The sequence below is a fragment of the Osmia bicornis genome, chromosome 7 (genome assembly GCF_907164935.1).
Source record: "Osmia bicornis bicornis chromosome 7, iOsmBic2.1, whole genome shotgun sequence".
In the NCBI taxonomy this organism is placed as follows: Eukaryota; Metazoa; Arthropoda; class Insecta; order Hymenoptera; family Megachilidae; genus Osmia; species Osmia bicornis.
Genome location: NC_060222.1, coordinates 3,150,852 through 3,170,839, shown reverse-complemented (window position 1 = coordinate 3,170,839; position 19,988 = coordinate 3,150,852). Strand labels below are relative to the sequence as shown.

Below are 19,988 nucleotides of genomic sequence, written 5' to 3'. Positions count from 1 at the left end.
TTATGATTTGGCGAAAGAAAGAGGCTTTATAATTAAACATTTCATTATTAATACTCGCTAAATGATGTTAAACATTATTTTAACTAACAGAGTTTTTAAGAAAAGATTGTTGAAAATTTCTGTTTGACCAGTTCAATCCTGCTAAAAATAGAGGATCCTAATGGAATTAAACAATTTGTCTGTAATTAAAATTTCTGTTAATTCACTCAAATTTTCTCTTATGAAATGTTAAGAAAATCGTGTAATTTTCCACTAAGGTTAAAAAGATTCCAATAGATTATAATATTTCATTAGATTTTGCATAGATTCTTCATAATACCATAACTGACCCACTGGAAAAATTGGAGTAGTTTTTAATAGTATAAAAATATATTTTTTTATGAAATAAAGTAGACACGATTCATAATAGTGAAAAATCCCCAAAATTCATCTGCTTTATTAATCATGAAATGAATTTTCCATGAATTAACGTTTTTGCAGTATTTTTAAGATTTTTCATAATTATGCGACGTCGAATGTACATAGATAAAATCATTCTCGAGCAATGATTTGCCTATTATACAATCATTATTACCTAATTCCTTTATTTTTAATCACTTATATTGTTTTCAATAAAAAACAAATCATGTATCATGTTATCGTAGAGAAAGGATTAAATAATTATCATACTTGCAATTAAATTTCTACTAACTTTGAAAATATTGATTAAACAACTAATTAGCGTATCTCGTGTAAACAACAACTATAGTTTTAGATTAGATACTTAGCATGTACTATCTTGTACACAGATTCTACTTCCCGTTATCAAATAATATATATCATTATAGAAACATAATATCACAGTGACTCACGTATTTGTTCACGTGAGATTGACATTAGTTTGTTTAGAATACTTATATCTTATTGATTTAATAATATTATTACATTGTATACAAAGATAATAAAAACAAACAAATTATGTAATCAGCATCTTTGACCATTTAAAAAATCACACATATTATACAAATAAATATGTGAGTCATTGAATGTGGTGTATAAGATGAATCATCTAATTTGATTATCTTAATTATCCCTATAATTTATAGAGATAGAAACAAAATTTATAGGAGTAATAATTTTCTTTTTTAGGTGAAGGATTTCAAAAAATTTTCTGTTTTAAATAATAAAAATATTGTATAGTGTTAGAAAAAATTATTTTGTACTCGTAAACCTTTTTCATATTTTTCGGAATAATAGAGATAATTAAGGAAATTAAATTTCATAACTTACCCTGTGTATTACTATGCACATAATAGTTTAAGATTTAGAATTTTTCTTACAATTAGAAGCACCATGTAAAGACAGTATTTTCATAAATAAACTAATATTACTTTTCATGTTCTAATGAAATTTACTGTCTATTTTTCGACGTCCTATACAGAAAAGGTAGAATCTGTCGTTTGCGAACAGCCAAATGCAACAATGCAAAATTTTGAATAATTAAGGAATCACTCTATCAATTATTCAATTAATTGATAACAATCTGATGAAGTTCCAAATTAAAAATCAATGAATTTCGACCTGAATACAACCCGATTTTCGATGAAATTTTATTAGAATTGCTAAAACGAGTGATTATTTAATTATTTCGATTAACTTGATCAAATTCTACACAACAAAATATTGTAAATATATATAAACCGATAAATGTGGTAATGAAGATACAGGGTGTTCCAAAATTTAAGGATACTTCATTGAATAAAATTTTTCTATAAGCAACTATTCTTAAATTTTCAAGAATTCCTGTATAATTCTATCACTTGATTTGCAATAATAATAGCCTATTATATTTTCGTAAAAGAATTTTGTTGTACCGATAGAATAGTAGTTCTTATAGTTTTCTAAGAATTTTCTGAACGACTCGAATTTATTTTCAAAAAAAAAAGTATGAAATGATAATTTGTTATAATTTTAACTCTCGAACGTCGAAGCTAGTAAATCTACTATATGCTATTAAAATTGGGTACTAAAGACTTTGTTTGTATTAATAAAAATAATGTCTAAGAAAATAGTCAAAAATTTGGAGAATGAAATAAAGAAAATCAACTGTCGTTCCAGGGTTAAGCATCTTTCTCTTGTAAATTAATCACTATTAATTCTAATTAGCGACTGTAACACTTATTTAGAGGTACTTACGTAAGTCGTTCACCATATATTTTAACGCACCGTGAATGTATTTAATCAACGAATGTGGAAGTGCCATCAAGATCGCAAGGTTTCCAATTGTATTTTTTTATCGAATCAAACCGGATGCAGCAATCTATAACAATTTCGAAGTGTCCTTTTTACATGTAACTGTATGATTAAGTGTGCATTGCAAATTTTACGATTTCTAATTAAAATATTTTTTCAAGTCTAGCCGAACTAATACACAAATGAAATATAACACTGACACTTATATTTTTTTTTTAGAAGAAGATTTGTTTTAATTAATAAGTTGAATTATGTATTCTCCAAGTTTTAATAAAACAATGTATACACAAAGATATATTATCATGCGAGTAATATAAATTTTTACCTACGTGAAACCACTTCATTAACCAGCAAAGGGCTACGTCATTTTTCCAAGAGACTTCAACGAGCGACGACGATGTTTTTCTATCGTCGCCTTCTCGTCTGTGTACAGGGTGCTCCAAGTGTTGTGATTAGCGAAAGATGTTATTCTTGTGTATGGATGTTTGTTCTAGCTGTGCAGCCTCCCACGAAGATCGTCTGAAACAGTAAAAGCCTCTATGTTAGCGATAGTCACGATGATAGCAAAACATTGTTCCGATCCTGACTTGAGACGAGAACCGAGAAATGTACTATCTGTTGCTATCCTATCTCTGAACATCGCAATTTTCTATCATTATTTTGGTGGGCGAAGGTTTAGAAAAGCATAGCGCGAGGAGGGAGTTGATAATAGAAATAATTACTGACGGAGGGAAAATTTCTAAATTCCAACAAGAATCGAGTTTCGAATCACCAAAAACCCAGAAAAATACATTTATCGTATCCTCGAAAGAAATAATCCTCCAGAAACGATTACAAAAGACAATACCATTATCAAACAGCAAGAATGTAAATGAGATAAGTAGGTACGATAGGTCCGCTTCTGTTCATTGTACAAGCAGCCAAGTAATCGAAGATTTTCGATATTTTTCAAAGTGGAAAAGACTATCCTACCCGCGTACAAAAGCAGCATGCGAGGAATCGATTGTGCAAACAAGACCATCGTGCAACCCTCGGCCCATGGATGTCGATCTTTCGTTAAATTTTCGTTATAGTTTCCCTACAGATGTTTCGGGGAAAGTAGAAATTTTAAGCAAGCTGTTATTTCTTCAATTTATTTTCATTTGCTATAATTCTAATTTCATGGCTTTCAAATATAAATTCTATAAAATCCACTGATTCTGCAAATACAAAAATGATGAGAATTGTGAAATTGCTTATTAGTAATTAGAAAAATTAAGATATTTTGTTATATTAAAAAACGCGTCGAATAACAATTATCGACGAGTCTCGTCGGGGTAACGTAATTCCTCCTGTTCCAGCCAGGCCACTTCCGGTTACGCGGTCGACAGGGTAGCTCTGTTCGAGGGATCGATATTTCGCGGGGAGTTGCGGACCGTGAGACTTCTGCTCGCGGATAATTGAAAGCCGTCGGAAAATCGTGCGAGTCATCGCGAGCGAACGCGGACCAAGAAGGGTGATATTATTAAAATTGACTCGTGGTAGGAGGGCAGCGGTCGAGAAATCGCTGCCAATTCGAGCCGTTTGATCAACCTGGCTCATCCACCACCTGCCATCTTTTTATTTCCTCGTGTTCATCGATCGCTATGTCCTTCCCGTTAAAAACGAACCGCATGAACATTGAAAATGTTTCTCCCCTGTTTTACGTGACACCCTATTATTCTATCTGTCAATCCCGAATCATACGAATCCTTTTACATTCGTTAGAGAATAAATTATTCAATGAACAAAGATTTCTTTCAATTATTGAAATGACGCATAGGGTCATCATTCTAAAGCTTATATTTCCTAATACCAATGATTTCTATAGTGATTTCTCCCCATAGAAAGACTAGAAGAGGACAATGAAATCATAGAAAATACGTGCCAAGAAAAAATAATTAAAAATTTCCCTAAAAGCTTCTTTCCTGTTAACCCTTTTGATCAAGCTGCTCGTCAGCACGTACACCACGCTCATTATCGATCAAAGGCCTAAGGGTTATTTACCCTGGGGCGGTGACCACAAGAATTACCGATAATACCATGGGGCGTAATACGAAATTACGCTTGCGATCGCGTACGCGGCAGTCCGCGTGCTCGCTACGACGGCTGACAGATAATCGCGGCATTACGATAGTCTAGACGCGGGCAGAGCGGAGAAAGAACGATAGGTTTCACGAGCGTGCCATAAACGGCCGGTAAGTACCTGCGTCAGGTAAAAAGGTGGCCGTTTTTGCAGGGAGGAAAGAACGCGATGAAAGAAGGGACACCGAGATGTGGACGTGCGAACAGGAACCGAAAATCCAGCAGTAAAACGATAATCGATTTACGACGGCGGCGCTTTGCGCCGTTCGGACCCCCGGAAAAAAAAGGGAAAAAGGGAAACGGAGAGCGGCTTTCTTGGTTCCGGCAATAAAGAGACGATGTGACGCAATCACGTCCAAGAATAATAAAAAAGGGACTCGATGATGTTTTATGGTCGTGTGGATTGAGGGGTGTTTTTCGGGTTTTGATGAAGTCTCGGAATAATATCAGGAAATATGCAAAAGAATTGGGGAGATATTTGTTACTCAGGTATAGAGTGTTTTAGTGGTCTTTTCTTGGATAATGGAGAATTTTTCTGTTTTTTTATCGAATCATATGGCCTCTCAGTTTTAAAATTTAATTCATAATTTAAACTGCTTGAATTTTTTTTTCTGATAAAGTTATCTGTGATAAAAGGTGGAAGGAAAATGTCTTTTTTCCAATATAAAAATGACGAAAGAGGTCATAATATTACCCTCTTCTCTATAAATCAATTTTATACTATGGTCAATAAAATATTATAATACAATGAATCTTGAAAATATCGAAATTTCTAATAACAATTTTGGAACACAAGTGGATACAATACTGGGTTGTAAATTGTTTGAGTCATTAAAGAAACCTTCGTGTGCCATTTTCAAATTGTGTCATGGACATCAGAATCCTTTTGAGAGCACGTATTTTCGATTGTCACCCTATGAATCATAAATAACAAAGAGAAAAACGAAAAACAAGTACCCTGAGACGAATCGTTGCAAGTCTCTCGAACCTTTAGGAACAAAGCAATCTCGTAAATTGTAAGTGACTCAAAGGGTCAAAGGTAATGACCATCACATTCGACAGTTTTCTTTATGATCTTGTTTACTAGACCGGCTGACCGATTAGTCAGCGAGAACAAGGCCCAAAATGCTCCTCATCTGCGTGCAAGCATTACTATCTTGTTTGGTGTCGAAGTACCATGGCACGAAAAACAAATTAGTCATAGATGAAAAATTATCCCGTGGACTTCGACATAGATTTTCCAAAGTAAAAAAAGAATATTCCATTCTTCTCTTTTGAAAGAAATTATGACACATTATTGAGCATTCGTAGAGAAATTTAGGTTTTCCCAAATTCAATTTTTCCTTTTTCAGAAATTCAGCACTGCTAATATAGAAATTTTCTTAATTGATTTATAAATTGATATTAGTAACACTCCTATAAATAATTAAATTTAGATAATGAAGATCATATGAAATACAAAGTTAAATTAAAATTGAGGCTCTCTCCATGGTCCGCCAGGGTAAAAAGGGACACCAGAAACCGGACCGGACGATTTTATTTATCCGCAAAGAGAAGAAGACAAATCGCAATAATATCGAAGCATGTATGCATCGTCGAACACACCGTTTACCGTTTAAAAAGTTTGCGCAAACGATTCGAGGGATCGTCGTGACGAAACGATTCGATGTCTGCGAGACGTCGCGTCGCTCACAATTGTGTTCTATTGATCCTGCAAGCGGCTCGGTTATTACTTGCAAATATTTACCGATTTGCCAGGATGACAAACAAACGACGCGAGCCGATTCAAGACCCCGCGATCGAACAGCTTTCCTCGCGCTCTCAGCTATTTATATTTCCGGAAACTGATCGCCGCTTTCCTCTTTCGCTTTCTTTCGGTTCGACTTCCTTTTTCTGGCAAACTTCGGGGGAATAAACACTAGATTATCCAATCAATTATGCACTCGGGTAATCGTACAATTTTTCGATGGTTCTATGATCGTATAAATTTTGGGAAAATAGATCAAAAATTGATGGAGGGTGTGAAAATTCTGTACTCGCGTATTAGAGAAATCCGTGTCTGAGAATATGGTTGGGAACAATGAGAAAGGGATGTTAAATTCGTGTAAATCTTAGCCTGTGACTTTGTAAATCGCTGTCACAACATTTGCGTGAGAGAAGAACGCGTGAACCGCATTAGGCACCGGAGTAATCAGGGTAAAACTAATTTTCCTAGCTCTGGAAAAACCCAGGGTTCTAGGTGAACATTTGACAGTGTCTTCTTCTTAGGTTTTGACGAATGTTTAGTTGCCTATGAATTTATTAAAAAGGACACTAAAACAATTTAATTGAAATTCAAGTAGGTGCAAAATTTATGTGCAAATTAATTGAAATAAAAAAAGAAACCAAAAAGGTGGATGATTGACGATAATTCCTGATGATAATTAAAATTTCATTCCTGTCGAAATATAAATAATATTTTCCTTTTGTAAAAATCTATGGAATCTTAAACATCAAACTCATTAAGTTTCAGATGACAGAAAAAAATGTATTATGAATATTATAAGAAAAAATTAGGTAATCTACGTTTATGTATAGAGAGGCAAGAGGGGTGATAAGTGGATGCAGGCCGACGTCGAAATTGAGTCACTTAAAAAACGATACCTACACCCGCGTGTGCTTTATCGTGCTCGACGAGGTGCAGACCGAACCCTAGAACCAGTCACGTGCTGTGCGTGCCTCGTCGAGCTTTTCCCAGATTTGCAGCCCTCGAATCGTCCAACGGCCTATCTTCCACCAGGAGGACCTAAACCACCCCCTTGGATTCGAAGCAAAAATAATAGACTCGTCGCACGTTCTCGAGGATCAACGATCCTCTTTCAACTATCCGCTACGATTAAATTAAACAAAAAGAATCTATATTTTAAATAATAATCATCAACATCGTTTCATTCTGTAATGTTTCATGAAATTCTTTTCAAGAAAACAACCATCGCCTCACTTTCTATAGGTAATTTATGCCACGTCACGAGACAGCCTTTCATTTTACCAATATTCCTGTTCATGTCTTTTCTTTTTTTCGTTTTCGAGTTGTATACATAAGTAGGCGGTCCAGTGTTTTTCGGACGTGACTTAACCGCGGATGCACCTGATTTTCCGTGATTTGGGTCGACTCTCGCGAAACATTGACTTCTTGATCCCCAGGTCTATGGTTTGTTGTTCGTAAAGTCTTGAAACAACAAACCCCTTGGCGGTTCCCTTGGTAATCGCGTGACAGGTATTCCAGTTCGACGTGTGTCCTCCTCGAACCGGTGAAATATTTTTCTAGGTCGGACACTCGGTGAGGATTTCTGACCAGATTTCAGGGATGAAAATTGGGATTTCTGTGATTTTTCATGGGGAGAGAATCTTTGGGGGAAACGTGACTATCGATTTTCGGAGCGCGGACCATGGAGAGAGCCACAATTCTAATACAATTTTCTCATCATTTCACGATTGACCAAGGCTCCGCTCTGTTTAAGGGTTGAAATAGGAAACTAAATAAGATTGTTTTAACAGAAGACTAACGCGATATCGCGTGATGAGAGACTTGGAAAGAGACCAATGGAAGAGAAGCACGAGGAAGATTGTAAAACAAGAGAAGAAGAAAAAAAAGTGGTAAACTATCGCGACGGTGTGATGGGCCGACGAATCGAAGGCATACAACTCGATGATTCAAGCGTTTAGAGTCGGCTAATACTTTACTCGAGAGATTCGTAAACACACACATGTACAGGAGGCCATTCACGAACAGGCGGCGTGTTACAACGTTAGATCCGAGCACCCACCTGTACACCGGGTCTTTATCGAGCCACCAATTGTTTGCGGAATGAAAATATTGTCCCTGTAAACAAGTGGGCTAGCTACATTGTGCCAAGCGCGGCGGTTCTTCGTTACAACAAATCACTCCCTCCCCACGAGCCCCGTGCCGAGCACAAGTGCGCAATCGAGTGCTGTTTGTTTCGATTAGTAGCGATCCTTAATCTACGATTAAATAACGATTTGCTATTTGACCTAGATTAACCGTATCACCATCGCGATCGATTCTCTAAAACGATGAATCGGTTCTGCTCTTCTCGTCGAGAAGACTTTCTTCTTTTCATCCGTTGCATAATTTAAAAAATAAAAATCTCCATCTTCTTCAAATGCTTGCTGTAACTTTCACAAGATCCTCGTCGAATTTCACCCCCCATTCCGGACACCAAAGTGCTATCCTTTTTCCAAAGTTCGCCGACCAAAGTGTGTTTGGCTTCGAAACAGCCGAGTCAAGAGCCTCGGGAGTCGATAAAAGTGTTTTGTCATTTTTATAAGGAGACGAGAGGGATGACGCGAGGGTGAGACGAGGATGAAAACTACAGGTTCTGAAGGATCTACCTGGTTCCACGTGGGTGGTCCATTCCCCGTTTCTTTTATTACCGACAGCATAATAATTCAGAAGAACATGGGAAATTGATGAGATAATAGAAAATTTATAAATTGCAAATGATTCTTTCATTTTCCACCCCTGTTGGTACAGAGGCGTACGGTGTCCTGGTGGAGGAAAATCAGGGCAATAAAAAGAAGCCTAAAGGAAACCAGATTTCGTCCGTTCTGTGCTTAAGTTCCGGCAACGAGGAAAGAAACAATGACGACGTGTCCCGTGGAGATAATCCTATGGTGTTTACGATCGAGCAACCGCAAGAACGAAAACAAACGACGGTCTCGTAGGGGTTGGAGTCCACTCTTATGGTCGTTGCGGATAATAAACGGTACTAAACGTGACTGTAAACGGAGATTTGCTGGTCGACGGATCCAGTTGCTATTCGTGGATCCCAAAAATTAAAAAAATTTTCTTTTTCTGGAAACCATGAAGGTTTAATTTAGTTCAGAATTTTTTTTTAGACACTGTTGAAAATTTTAAGAGAGTTTTAAGCGTCCTATTCGTATCGATGCACACGCTGTTATCAAGAATTATCGCTTATCAGTTGCATTAGAGCCGAATTACGAGGGCCTGGCTGATATTCGTCCCAGGATACCACGCTGCTTTCCTCAATTTTATTTCAAATTGAAATAAAATTTGCTTGTTAATTTACACCAGAGAAAATGTGTTAAATTCAATATGGAACACCCTTCTTTTTCGCCTACCGTCGCAAGGTTTTCTTTGCCACGTTAGACCCGTACTTCGCATTTCATTGAACAAATTATTTTGTCACAATTCACAAATAGGCACAATTTTGATGGCACACAATCGAATTGAAAATTTGTTAATATTTTAAAATCGAGGAAAAAATTGTTAAGTATAGATTGAACACGGTTTTGGTGAAAGAGAGAAGCAAGCGACGGGATCGAGTTAAGCTAACCGAATTATCTGCCGAAAATCCGATCTCTTTTTATTACGCGCGTTTAATATTCATGGGCCATGGACAGTTAATTATTCGAGACGCGATAAACGATTAATCGACGCGACGGGGCGCGAATTTAAGCGAGAAATTCAATTGCGAAATGGGGGAAAAGTTTCTTGGAACTTAGATATAGATATTAGAATGTTAGAAAATATTCTATTAATACTACAATCATTTGAAAAATTTAATCTAAGAAAAACTTGAAATTTTATTAAATTTTTCCAAGTATTCCTTCAATGGAATACTTATGTTTTTTTTTTCTTTATATAATCAAGTATGAAAGAGATCTTCTCTATAGTAAGATTTAACAGGTAAATAGTAGCTTGTGTTTATTGAAACAGACAGATTGCTTTTAATTATTCAAGTGTGAATGCAACTTCTCGATTTACACTGGTATCAATGAAACGATACGCAAGCTTTAATTCAATCGTAAATATTAGTGAATTTACGTGGATGTTTAGAGTTATCGATGTTAGAGGTATAGATAAATATTGTTCGTGTACGTTTGTAGTTACAATTAAGCGTTATCGGATTTGCCTGGTTTATCTAGCTTTAACACAGGTAACAAAAACACGGTTTGATCCGGGTATATTGGTTATAGAATTCAGTAAACTTCAATATATGTATATGCCATCAAATTTGTTTAAATTATCTGTACACGAGAACAGTGCGAACTAGCTCAGCTGATCTTCATCTGGTTTACTATGTTCAAATATTTTAATATTTGTCGATGTAAACATATCAAATATTTGTCGAATCACATTGAAATCGTGCGTATTTGAATTCGAGACGATTTCTTCGAGTTAATTGAACCGATTGAAATTCAGCGAATTTATCGAACCGGTAACCACCTACGACAACGTTCCATTTTTATCCTAATCGATTGCAAAACAATCGAAAGAGAAGTGGGCGTTTCATTAACCTGCACGTCAATTTGTTTTTCATTCAAATATTCCACGTGCACGCTCGGCTGATTCGATTCACTTCGAGCCGCAGTAAATAAAATAAAAAGAAACAATTATCAACCGACGAATTATGCAATCGCGAAGTGGCGTTCAATTTATCCGCGATGTTCGTAACGTCCGATTATGCCGGTGGATTAAAGATTCTTACTTAACTCCCTCGTATCACTGGCTAATAAATCAAAATCGATAACGAGCAAGAAATCGTTAATTAATCCGATCGCATCTGTTCAAACAGGCTGATTCCTTTAAATAATATATCTGAATCATCAGAGAAAACGATCCAGATCGCGATGCGAAACACTTCAGCTTTCTAAGCGTCCGATAGAAAATAAATCACCATGAATCCACCCCTGATATCGACGATACGTAAAAATGACGAAGGTAATTAGAAATATAAATCAACTAAAGAGGTTCACAAAGAAGATTCACAAGAGACACGAACCTGGGTTCGTTCCGCGTCGATCGTCGGCTCCTGGAACAACCCTCTTTTCCTTAATTCCTCTTCGATCTTTAGTCGTCCATCGTGGTGCTGGAAGTGGATCGCGAGAGCGTCGCGACGCCCGCGGACCGGCCAAACACGAACTCGAACTGGAGCCACGAAAAAGCCGGAAGCGACGAGACGAGGCTTGCAGAAAACTCGCGCCCGCGCGAGGCAGAGAGAAAGAAAAAAAAGGGCAGAGAAAAGAGAGCGAATCGTAGGGAGAGGAGAACGATAGACGACGCGAATAACGGAGTCGAAAACGATCGAGAAAGGAGATTGAAAAAATGAAAAAAAAAAAGAAGAAGAATGGGTGAAGAGAACGAGGAAGAAAGAGGAAAAGCAGCGTTGGCGCGACGCGTGACGCGCGCCGATAGGTGTCAAATGCGTGGCAGACAGACAGTTGACATGACATGAGAGAGCGAAGGCGACGCGGCCGTCGGGACGTGGTTGTCGGGCGTCGTTGCCTGGCGTCCTGCGGGATATTGCGCAAGCGGCGCTTCCCGCAGCTGCGCTCTCGTCCCGTTTTCCCAAAGCGACCAGCCTGCCGGATCGTCCGCTCGCATTATCGCGCCACCGATTCACGCGATACGAGGGGGACACATTTGTGACCGCACGGTCGTCTGCCGTTGGTCGACGCGGCGGAACGGTGGAGGTAACCGAGACGGGATTGGCGGAGCCGGGCGAGAGAGGCGTGGCAGAGATTGCCGGGAGTGGGACGTGTTTGAACAAGATCGGGAGACTCAAGAGTAGCGGAGTACACTCGCTAACCGGCCTCCATCCACACGGCACACAGAGAGACAGAGAGACCTGACTGGTGAATGAGGGAGTGTGGAGGTGAGGTGGCTCAAACAGGCCCCGCTCAAACAACCACGATCGTTGCTCTTGTGTGTTCAGCCTGTGCTGGCCGCGCGACCAGCCAGCCGCGCGTCCTCGATTTCGTTCGCGTCCTAGTCGCGTCGTGTTGTTGAAACAAACGAACCGTCGCGGATCCAGCTTTAGTGATCGTTGTTACTCGAGTACCGGCGCCTAACGCAGTGATCGAGAATTCAGCTTTGTTCGGTGCACCCACGCGATTCCCTTCTTCGAACGGATCGCGTCGTTGGATTGTGAGACAGCAGGGATTCAGTGCGCGTCTGTGTATCCAGGAACGAGTTACGAACGACTCTAGTTTTGCTTGATAAAAGGAAAAGTGAAGTTTGAACGGTGTGAATTCTTCCACGAGGTACTCTGTCTGTGGCGGACAAGTGTGAAGAAGGTGATACGATTCCCGACTACTGGGATAAGATTAAGGGAGCATCGCATTACCAGCAGCCCTGGTACCGCGGCTTTCATGATTCCCGTTTGACGAGCAGACAGCAGCCCGCCACCCCGGCACCGGTGAGCTCTATGACCATGCTTCAGTCGCAGAAGCTGTACGGCGACGCTGGTAGCCTAGGCGGCGCGATGACCAGCGCTACGATGTCAACGATGGGCAGCATGGCGCCGACGTACAGCTCGATCAACACGATGGGCTGCGTGTCGATGGGCATGTCGATGGGCGTTGGAGTCGGGCCGAGTTGCAGTCCCCAAAGCGCCGGGGGTTTCAACATGAGCACCATGAGCTCAGCTATGGGGATGGCATCGATGGGCGGCGGTGGCATGGGTGGTTACGGGAGCGCCTCGATGGGCGGCAGCGGTGCCTGCATGAGCGCCGTCGGCTATGGTCCTCTGACGCCAGCCGGCGGCGCCGGTGTAACACGGGATCCTCTATCGTTAACCGAGCCCGATTCGCCTAATTCCGCGCTCCAACGAGCCAGAACTGACAAACCTTACCGTAGAAGTTACACCCACGCGAAACCGCCCTATTCCTACATAAGCCTGATCACTATGGCCATTCAGAACGCGCCTACCAAGATGCTGACGTTGTCCGAGATCTACCAGTTCATCATGGACCTATTTCCCTTTTACCGACAGAATCAGCAACGCTGGCAAAATTCCATCAGGCACTCGCTCAGTTTTAACGATTGCTTCGTCAAAGTTCCACGGACACCGGACAAGCCTGGAAAAGGCTCCTTCTGGACGCTCCACCCGGAGAGCGGCAACATGTTCGAGAACGGCTGCTATCTGCGTCGGCAAAAGAGGTTCAAAGACGAGAAAAAGGAGCTGACCAGGCAAAGCAACAAGCACCAGCAACATCAGCAGCATCACGGCGGAGCTGCTGCAGCTGCGGCAGCGGCCGCGGCCGCCGCCGCTGGACACAACAGTCCCAACTCGCACGACCTGGCTCATACAGGTAAGAAAACTCCGTCGTCGTTGCACCACGGACCGCAGCAACAGGACGACAAGGATCTCCATTCTCTGGTGTCCTCGCACCATCATCATCACGCGGCCAGTTTGCACCAGCATCACGCCGGTCTGAAAAGCGACACCACGGATATAGGCGGGTTATTGGGTCCCGACTTGGGCGCAGCCCACGACGAACTCACCGCCATGGTCAGTCGAAGTCTTCATCCTCATCTAATCTCCGACCCGGCCGCTCTGCATCACGGAATGACAGGAAGTCTGAAGCAAGAGCCTCCTTACACCGCTGCCAGCCATCCGTTCAGCATCACCAGGCTACTACCAGGTGCCACGGCGGGCACTTCGCCCGGCGCGCAAGACACGAAACCCCCCGAGATGAAGATGTACGAACAATTGCATCAGAGTTACGCGAACTTCGGTTCACCCCATCATCCCCACGCGCATTCCGCGCCACCCAGCCATCACCATCACAACGGCATGCACGCGGGCTCGAACGCCGCCGGGCCTATGCACAACATGACCAACCATCATCACCAGGAGTATTACCAGAGCCCGCTGTACCATCACGCGACCAGCGTGGCCAGCAGCAGTGCGCCACCTCCGCCCTCCGTCGCGACGGCTGCACCAGGATTGTGACACCACGCCACGCACCCCTACGCCCTGGCCTGAGTCGCTGCTGTCGCGGCATACGCCGCCACTGCAGCGGTCACCAACCACGAGACCACGGCCAACATCGTTCTTCCTTCGCATCATCATCAACATCAACATCATCATCCGCCGACCACATCGGCCAATTCCTCCTCTTCCTCTTCGTCGTCCGCGTCGTCGGCGATGCCGGCTCAGCCCGCCCCCGTCTCTCTGACCCCGTTGCGGCCATCCTCGAGCCATCAGCGACGCAGACGACGGCTCTGCGAGGACAACGAGGCCGACGCCTGCTGGCCGGTCGACCACGAAGAGGACTACGACGACGAGGAAGAGGAGGACGACGAGGAGGATGTCGTGTGAGCTGCCGTAGGAAGATCGGCGCCGAGGTACGAACACGCGGTTGGACAGTTGCCAGTGTCGAATCGTTTCTTTATTGGGGAAGATTTTTGTGATGAGGGTGCGGGTGTATCGGGGTGTCTCGACGGAGATTCGACGTCCTCGAGCGACGGACGAGCCGGTAGCTGCGAATTTTTTAGAACTTTTTATTTGTTGCTTCGTAGCAGTATTTGTACAGTTTGATCCTTCTATTGTTGTTGAGTAAGTGGACACGAGGTTTTCTTTTTCGAAATCCCTTTGGACGATGCGTTTCGAGGATTCCGTCGACGCGGATTATTGCGTCGTTTCATATTCTCTACGATGTCGATCGCGGGTTTCAGATTATTTCTGAAACGTTTCCTGGCTTTCTAGCAAAACGGGGGAAACTACAGCTTTCTACAATTAACACTAAACGTGTTAATGCTGCTTCTCACATTCATAAATGCCACTTTTAAATCAATTTAGAGTCTCGATATATTTTAGCAGATGGCGATGAACAACATTCACGTGAAAATATTCCAATTATCTCGCTTTTCTTTAAATTGCAAGTACGTAGAGTTTGGAAAGATTTTTTTTTTATTTTTTAAGTCCGGTGACGTTGGCGTTACTTCGAAGGGCGCGATCGACATCGCTCTGACGCCGATCCGTCTGCGATCGTTTCGATCTACCTATACGTGCCCGAAAAAAAAAAAAATCAATCGAGACATCGATCAAGCGCCACTCGAATAGCGTGACTCATTATTACGAGTCAACATATACGTACACGATCCATAGATTGAGATCTACGGAGAAACGAAAGGAAGAAAGTCGCGGTTTACGTCGCGACTCGTCCGACGCTTCACGCGCGATTATTTCCGCTTTCGCGATCCCTCGAGACGTCCTCGATTACGCATAAGGTTTTCTGTGATACGCGACAACGACGCACCAGGCGATTCTCCGTTGCGTGGCACACCTCGCAGGTCAGTCCTTCCGGTTCATTTTTCTTTTTTTTTTTAAGAAATATCGAGCATTGTTCGTCGGCAAAATAATTTCAAACTGAAGAAGCTCTTTAAACCTTGGGACTGGGATCAGAATATTAATTGTTCTTTATTTTTTTACATATATTTTTAGGGGTGGTTTCATTAGGGTGTATAAATATTCACGAGGGCAAAGGAAAATTTATGAACTTTTTGAATAAAATAATTTCTCTTATGCAAAAACATATTTTGAACACAGTCAAATTATTTTTTTATTCTCTTTCTTAAAAGACGTTCGTTTGAAAAGGAATCTTCTTTTTATTATACTCGAAATTTTCGAATCTCTGTTGACGCGATATTTTTCAAGATTTATCAAAATCTCATCTTATGTATCTTATTTTTCTCCTCAATCATCAACTTTTCATTTTCATAACTCTGAGACTGAACTCGTAGCTTCCTTTTCTTACGTATTCACCTCGATTTCGTCTTATTTTTTTGTTCTTCCTTTAATTTATTATGCTGCTCGTCAAGATAAGCAAAAGACTGATCGCTATCGTTCACGTTTCAATGATGCAATCATTCGGAGCAAGATGTTTGAAAAGCGATCAAATTTTACGACTATAAAATACACACGGCGTGATTGCAAATATTCCACAAAAGGGAAAATATTTTTCATCTCGAATTGATTACCAGAACATTCGTACCGAACTTTATGAACATTTCACTAATTCCTGGAAGTTCTTATAATATTTTTTTATAGATTACAGTTAGTGGGAATAAAGGATAGGATCAATGATCGCTAAATGATCGATTATCAAATCATAGACTGATATTAAATTATCTGTTCCTAATAATGACTCAGTGAAACGTATGCGTAATTAGGTGAAACATATATTTTTGACTGTGAATTCAAAATTAAGTGAAAAAAAAAAATTGCAAGCAGGATGAAAAATCATTTTTATCATTGTCACTGTAATTAATTTGTAGCCGCGTCTAATTAGGCTTTGATTAATTACACAGACCTGCTTGCAATTTTCTATCTTCCTTTGCCTCTAATAAACCTTTCCAAATTTTATCGTTTCTGAAATCGAAAAATCTCGGAGACTCTGTTCGAGTTTTCTGATCCCTTGCCGCCCAAAGTTGATCGAGCAAAAAGGACGAAAACGAAGGAAGGAGAGGCCTGTTCGCGATGGCTGGCTCGAACCCGCGAGAGCGTCGGCGTAGAGCGAAAAATGTGATAACCCGTGAGAATAAGTCTAAATTAATGAACGTAGGCTTGCAAAGACGCCTGTATCCTCGCGTGGAGGTGCGCGTTCGTACGTACGTTATTATTCGAGCCCACATAAACACATACACTCACACATATACACAAAGGATACGAAAAAAAAATGAAGAAGAAGAAGAAGAATTAAATCGTTAAGGATTTTATCGAATGCGTCGAAAAAGCAGGACACGTCCAGTGTTTTTTTTTTGTATGATACGTGTAGATAGCCGCACAACGTGTATGATGTACAATATTATATATGTTACAGAGAGCTATATATATATAAATATAAATATATAAATATATAAATAAATGGAGTCTAACGAATACACTATGTTAGGTATATACATATTATATATATATATCTGCGAAAAATGAACGAATGGAGAAATGAATGACGAATGTGTGCGAGAGAGAATTGTACAGCGTGTTTCAAAAGCATCCCCCTGATTGTTGGACACCCTCGACGACGACCCAGTCGCCGTAATATCCTCGACTTCTATCCCTCCTGGTCGACTGTCAGAGGGTTGCTTTTGATACACGCCCCACCACGAAACGCCCTGTAAATAGAGACGAAAGCAGGGAGCAGCGAGGAACATCATCGGTTCTATGCTTTCTAGGCTTTCGTTCCACGTTAAACAACGCTCCCGTTCGACGACGATATGTGAAACTAAAAATTCGCCCTTCGTTACGAAACTGAATTAAGAATACTCTGTACCTCTCTAAGTGACACGAACTAAATGGTTGATTTCATGACATAAAAATATCAAGAAACACCACTTATGATACGTGAATTTAAAGCTTGAAATTTGAAGAAAATAACGATATAAAGGTTTCATCGATATTCGTACCAGAAAATGACTTGTCGATAGTTGTAGCGAAGAGTAACTGATTTTGAAACATTTAAAGTGTAACATGATTTCATGACATAAAAGTATCACGAAGTAGCACTTATGATACATCAATTTAAAGCTTGGGGTCTGATAAAAATGATAGTAAAAGCATTCGATAGTGTTTCTATTTCTGGGGTCTGTAATACCTTTCTAAGTGGCAGCAGTTTGGAACTATCCTATGTCACTTCAATTCTTGTGCTCTAAATGGTTCGTTTATTTAAAATTCATTATTTTTAATTAAAGATACTCAAAGAATATGTTTATAGAGTAAAATATTTTGTCATCTATGCGAGGTGAATGTAAGAAAAAAATTTGAACCATGCACAAGGGTTGAAAGAGGCACTCGTTAGGTGTTAATTATTTTCGAGTAATTCCTAAATTAGAATTCGAGAAAGAAACTTCAGAGATATATATCATCATTCTAAAGATGAAACCTGTATAATTTGCTACTTGGAAGGGTAATATTGTACCCACGTAGACGAGGGGCGACAAAAGAAAGAAAGAAAAAGATCTCGAAGTCACGAAGTCTCGTCGTCGTTGTTTACGCTTTCCATTGTTCCTGTGCGTTTCTCCGCTTTTCTGTCCACCAGAAAGATCCTCCGACATTCCACGGGGACTACGACAACGTTCTGACCCCGAATCATCCCTCCCGTCTATTCCCTTTTTCAACCGTTTCGCTACTTTTATCTGTTCGAATGGTCGCTTCGAATTTTCCAGTCCGCCCTTGCTTCGAAGCGACTGGTCAATCTGTGGCTGGATGTACATACACGCGACACAGACACAACACACACAAACACAAATAGAATTGTAAGCGTGAGAGCGAAAAAGAATTAAAAAAAAAAAAGGATGTCTCCGTCCCTTTGCGATTATTTGGCCGGAGACGAGGGAGGGGAAACGACGCGAGCAAACGAGGATGTAAATGTTTCAATAAATCCACGTATTTCTACGAAAAATTTTTCTTATTATATTTTCCTTTTCTTTCCTGGCAATTTCTATAGAGCGGTGAATGGCAACAAGAAGAAAATCGAAGCTTTCTCCATGGTCCGTCATCCGAGAATTAAGGGTGCAATCATAAAACAACGCGTTCGATTGACTCGAAGAGTCGGATAGAGTGTTTGTTAAGAAAAGAAACGCAAAAAGAGGGGAATATTAGTTGAGAAATTTTATCTTATAATTCTGTTTGCGACGAGCAAACGGGAAATGCAAAGTTTACGAATGAAAGTCACTCGGTGCTTTTTTCCTGTTTCCTCCTGTCTTCTGGTCATCTATGGATTTCCGAGCCATGTTTTCTTTACGATTTTATATATGTATATTCACTGACCACATTTTCCAATCAGATTTAGTATTCAATTTTACCTCAGGGAACAATTAACAGAGGTGCAACGAAATTTCAATGTTTAATCAATCTTTTAATGAACTCGGATCAATTACCTCTCAGGGAATATTATAGTTGAAACTAGGCTATTTTGACGACACAAAGAAATCGCTGACCAACTTTTATATTGTAATCGTGTGGTTTCAGATACGATAAAATCCTCCGGACAAGTGGACGGATCGAAAATAAGATAAAAAATTTCGGTAGCACGTGTATGTATGTACGTTGTTCGTACTCGCTAATTTCCTCACATTTGTTCAACATTTTAAACCAAGTGTTTTATCGTATCTTGAAGAGCAACAATATTCACTATGGGTTTTTTTCAATTCTAATTTTAGAAATATCGATTCTTTGTTCAAAGGTATTTCAGAAACTAGTTGATAGTCCACGAGTTCTTGACCTTGTCAATTCTTGCCACATTACTGAGAAATTGTAAGAATCAACGTTACAGGGCTTGCATCATCGCTCAAGCAAGATCCATCGTTTGCTTTTTTCTCCACACTTGGAAAATAAAATGTTGAGTATCTTCTTCCACCTTTTTCCTTATTTTTGCCGAGAGGATTTTAACTGCAAACATTTCAGTAATCTGTCAACGCAGTTCTGTCATTAATCAGGCTCGAAGAAACTCATATTCTGACCTTTATTTTCTTGTTTCGTAATTTTAAAGTTTGCTAATCATTATTTTACACGAAGTCTTCGCTTTCAATTATTTGCTATCCTAATTGAAAAAATTCTGAGTTGAAATGTGAATGAAACTATGCGAATGATCTTTTTTCTTTAGAAAAAGAATGCAATTTTTTCTTGGCTAAGGGTATTAACAAATTCGTTTGATAATATTTGACTTTCATTCGGCTACGTTTGCACGAGTACTACCTGTTCTCATTGAGTCGATCACTTTTTTATTGAACCTCCTAATCTGTGTATGCAATCGATACTCGCTCATTAATTACGGATTTGCTTGACGACTCGGAGTGTAAAAATTTGGCCGATTAAAACTGCTGGACGACCCCACGTTCCTCT

At 40.2% G+C, this 19,988-nt stretch overlaps 1 protein-coding gene and 1 long non-coding RNA gene across 3 annotated transcripts in view; one reads left to right on the top strand and one right to left on the bottom strand.

Annotated features, from left to right (window-relative positions):
• Positions 1-1,190: 1,190 nt before the first annotated feature.
• The window catches only part of LOC114873330, a 95,769-nt gene continuing 76,971 nt past the window's right edge, over positions 1,191-19,988 (bottom strand). Inside the window, exons 4-5 of one of the 2 annotated variants that reach the window (XR_006829554.1) lie at positions 2,558-2,751; positions 1,191-2,299 (exon numbers count right to left, since the gene is read on the bottom strand). This is a non-coding gene — a long non-coding RNA (uncharacterized LOC114873330). The remainder of the gene's footprint in view (positions 2,300-2,557; positions 2,752-19,988) is intronic. The other variant, XR_003788923.2, reaches the window with a different exon arrangement.
• On the top strand, positions 11,954-18,520 carry LOC114873295 (silk gland factor 1-like). The gene has a single exon (XM_029181488.2). It carries the CDS (start codon positions 12,567-12,569, stop codon positions 14,094-14,096), a length of 1,530 nt encoding a protein of 509 aa, XP_029037321.1. The 5' UTR covers positions 11,954-12,566; the 3' UTR covers positions 14,097-18,520.